Here is a 4,974-nt window from a genome sequence, read left to right as displayed (position 1 = left end):
CTAACACACACCCACACACACACCCCCACACACACACCCCCCCACCCCACACCACACAAACACACCCTAACACACCCTAACACAACACACACACCCTAACACACACCCTAACACACCACACAAACACACCCTAACACACACCCCCACACACACACACACACCCACACACCACACAAACACACCCAAACACACACACCCTAACACAACACACAAACACACCCTAACACACACCCCCACACCCTAAGACACCACACAAACACACCCTAACACACACCCCCACACACACCACACAAACACACCCTAACACACACCCCACACACACACACCCACACACCACACAAACACACCCTAACACACACACACACACACACACACACCCCCACACACACACACCCACACACACACACACACCCCACACACACACACACCCACACACCACACAAACACACCCTAACACACACACACCCTAACACAACACACAAACACACCCTAACACACACCCCCACACCCTAACACACCACACAAACACACCCTAACACACACCCCCACACACCCACACACCACACAAACACACCCTAACACACACCCCCACACACACACACTGAATGTCATATTGACATCAGGTAATGTTCATGTGTAAGACCTCGATGTGATTTCCAAGGGAGCGATATTATATCCACTTGAACTCTCCTGTCCGTCCGAGTTGAAGCCAAATACAAGAAACACTCTTTCCGCCCAAAATCCCCACGGGCAGTGACCGCCTGAGTCTGACGCAGATGGACACCAACATACACGTCACCAAACCAAGAACAGGAAACTCTTCATAAAGGGCCCGAAACGAACAACTCGGGAGTACAAATCGAGAAGACTTCGACACGAAACCCTCAGTAATGCTCACCAGCTCTTCCTCCACACTCAAAGCATCCGCCATCTTTGTCCAGCTGTTTCACAGCCGGCCAGCGGGATTCGCCAAAGGGAAATACTTTACAAAAATATAAACGCCTTGAGGGCGCGGTTACAGCGCTGAAAGTTCCATCCAAAGAACATATTCGGCCTTGCGGGCACTTTAATTTTCAGTCATATTTAAAGGGCGGTGACGCGAAAAGACGGTGCGCTGCCATTGGTCGAAACACCATGAATGGAGGGTCAAAAGGAGGGGCTTAATCATTTATTTATCCCCATTGATAAATGACGTGCATGCAATTCATGATGTACTGTACGTTGTGGTAATAGTAGTTTTTTCCAGTTATGTTTTCCACATTTTGAAGATACTGATTGTTTATGTCCTCGATAATTGTTTCCCACGCACACGGGGATCCTGACACGCTGCTGCCGTTCGAGCCGATGTGTAGCGTCACTCTCACCGTGCTCCACATGTCGATGAGAGAGAGGTCCATGTCGGTACGGCATGTGTCGGCGCCGCTGTGGTGGCCGACTTTGTTTCTGAGGGTTTGACGAGATGTGAGGGAAGAAAGCGGGAAGCTCTCGGTAAAGAAAGGAGAGGGAGAGGGAGAGGGAGAGGGAGAGGGAGAGGGAGAGGGAGAGGGAGAGGGAGAGGACGATGATGATGATGATGATGATGAGGAACGTTTGTGTTTCCGTCGAAACGAAAGAGAACGAGCATATGGAGCGGGGGCGGTTTGAAACGCCATTGTTTTTCCATGAATTGATTCCCGACTTCTGGGAAACTGAATTCCGAGAGTCGCGCTCGGTGTGAGTGGGGAAACTCGATGAACAAGCTGTGGGGAAGAGATTTAAACTTGTTACAAACAAGGGGGGAATGGGGAGAAAACACGGCTCAAACAATGGTCAAGGAAATGATTACCGTCAAACGGGGTGTGTGTGTGTGTGTGTGTGTGTGTGTGTGTGTATGTGTGTGTGTGTGTGTGTGTGTGTGTGTGTGTGTGCTAGGGTGTGTGTGTGTTAGGGTGTGTGTGCTAGGGTGTGTGTGCTAGTGTGTGTGTTAGGGTGTGTGTGTGTGTGTGTGTGTTAGGGTGTGTGTGTGTGCGCGTGTGTGTGTGTTAGGGTGTGTGTGTGTGTTAGGGTGTGTTTGTGTGGTATGTTAGGTGTGTGTGTGTGTGCGCGTGTGTGTGTTAGGGGTGTGTGTGTGTGTGTGTGTGTGTGTGTGTGTGTGTGTGTTAGGGTGTGTGTGTGTTAGGGTGTGTGCGTGCGTGTGTGTGTTAGGGTGTGTGTGTGTGTGTGTGTTAGGGTGTGTGCGCGCGTGTGTGTGTGCGTGTGTGTACAGGGGGCTGCAAAAGTAGGTACACAGTAATGAAAAACAAAACGTATTTTATTGATTATACAAGCATATCAAAAATAACATACCAATAATTAATAAACATAATAACATACCAATAATAAACATCAATAATAACATACCAATAATAAACATAATAATAACATACCAATAATAAACATAATAAACATACCAATAATAACATAACATACCAATAATAAACATAATAATAACACACCAATAATAAACATAATAATAAACATACCAATAATAACATAACATACCAATAATAACATAACATACCAATAATAACATAATAATAACATACCAATAATAAACATAATAATAAACATACCAATAATAACATACCAATAATAAACATAATAATAAACATAATAATAAACAATAATAACATACCAATAATAAACATCAATAATAACATACCAATAATAAACATCAATAAACATATCAATAATAAACATATCAATAATAACATACCAATTATAAACATCAAAAATAAACATCAATAATAACATACCAATAATAAACATATCAATAATAACATACCAAAAATAAACATAATAATAACATACCAATAATAAAATGCCAATAATAAACATAATAACATACCAATAATAAACATATCAATAATAACATACCAAAAACATCAATAATAAACATATCAATAATAAACATACCAATAATAACATATCAATAACATAATAATAACATACCAATAATAAACATATCAATAATGACATACCAATAATAAACATAATAATAAACATATCAATAATAACATACCAATAATAAACAATAACATCCCAATAATAAACATAATAATAAACATACCAATAATAAACATATCAATAATGACATACCAATAATAACATATCAATAATGACATACCAATAATAAACATAATAATAAACATTTCAATAATAACATACCAATAATAAACAATAACATACCAATAATAAACATAATAATAAACATACCAATAATAAACAATAACATACCAATAATAAACAATAACATACCAATAATAAACATAATAATAAGCATACCAATAGTAAACAATAACATACCAATAATAAACAATAACATACCAATAATAAACAATAACATACCAATAATAAACAATAGCATACCAATAATAAACATAATAATAAACATACCAATAATAAACATATCAATAATGACATACCAAGAATAAACATAATAATAAACATATCAATAATATTAATACCAATAGTAAACAATAACATACCAATAATAAACATAATAATAACTAGAATGGGCAATCCGTAGATCGCATACCTTCGCCTCTGCTACTTTTTTGTTCTTGGCATGAGAGTGGGGGGAACGGAACAGTGAACATTTTGGTGTTGGTTTCATGCAAATAGGTTTTGATTTGACCGTGTTATGACAAAAACCGCATATTTTGAAAGGTCTTGACCCCACTGACCTTTGACCCCCAACCGCTAACAAGGGTAATGACGTAATTGTGTCATGTCGCCCATCACAAGATTGGGCAATGAATTCTGAACATTTTGGCATCGGTTGCATGCCAATTAGATCAAAATTGACCGCGCTATGGTAAAAATACGAATTTGACCTTTCCGTGACCTTGACCTTTGACCCGATCGCTCCCAAAATCTAATCAAATGTTCCTTGGATAATAACCCATCATCCCACCAAATTTCAAGCGATTTGGTTTAATACTTTCTGAGTTATGCGAATAACACACACACACACACACACACACACACACACACACACACACACACACACACACACACACACACACACACACACACACACACACACATTCACAAATAAATAAATAAAAACACAGCGACCAACACATAACCTTTCGCAGAATGCGAAGGTAATAAACATATCAATAATAACATACCAATATAATAAACATATCAATAATAAACATATCAATAATAATATACCAATGATAAACATATCAATAATAACATACCAATAAACAGTGACCAATACATAACCTTTCGCAGAATGCGAAGGTAATAAACATATCAATAATAACATACCAATAATAAGCATATCAATAATAACATACCAATAATAAACATATTAATAATAACATACCAATAATAACATATCAATAATAATATACCAATAAACAGTGACCAATACATAACCTTTCGCAGAATGTGAAGGTAATAAACATATCAATAATAACATACCAATAATAAACATATTGATAATAACATATCAATAATAACATATCAATAATAACATACCAATAAACAGTGACCAATACATAACCTTTCGCAGAATGCGAAGGTAATAAACATATCAATAATAACATACCAATAATAAACATATCAATAATAACATACCAATAATAAACATATTAATAATAACATACCAATAATAAACATATTAATAATAACATACCAATAATAAACATATTAATAATAACATACCAATAATAAGCATATCAATAATAACATACCAATAATAAACATATTAATAATAACATACCAATAATAACATATCAATAATAATATACCAATAAACAGTGACCAATACATAACCTTTCGCAGAATGTGAAGGTAATAAACATACCAATATAATAAACATATCAATAATAAACATATCAATAATAACATACCAATGATAAACATATCAATAATAACATACCAATAAACAGTGACCAATACATAACCTTTCCCAGAATGCGAAGGTAATAAACATATCAA

The 4,974-nt window shown here is 36.5% G+C and overlaps 1 protein-coding gene across 1 annotated transcript in view; it reads right to left on the bottom strand.

Moving 5' to 3' along the window:
* The window catches only part of PTPN9 (protein tyrosine phosphatase non-receptor type 9), a 98,435-nt gene extending 97,406 nt beyond the window's left edge, over positions 1–1,029 (bottom strand). The window contains exon 1 of the mRNA XM_085847317.1: positions 899–1,029. Within this exon, the coding sequence (XP_085703443.1) occupies positions 899–931 (33 nt within the window). The 5' untranslated portion in view covers positions 932–1,029. The remainder of the gene's footprint in view (positions 1–898) is intronic.
* Between the last annotated feature and the right edge of the window lie 3,945 nt (positions 1,030–4,974).

This window comes from Eptatretus burgeri, chromosome 11, assembly GCF_056783735.1.
Source record: "Eptatretus burgeri isolate ZD-2024b chromosome 11, Ebu_testis_v1, whole genome shotgun sequence".
Classification (NCBI taxonomy): Eukaryota; Metazoa; Chordata; class Myxini; order Myxiniformes; family Myxinidae; genus Eptatretus; species Eptatretus burgeri.
The sequence above is the reverse complement of the archived record's forward strand: the minus strand, read 5'-3'. Positions and strand labels throughout refer to the sequence as shown.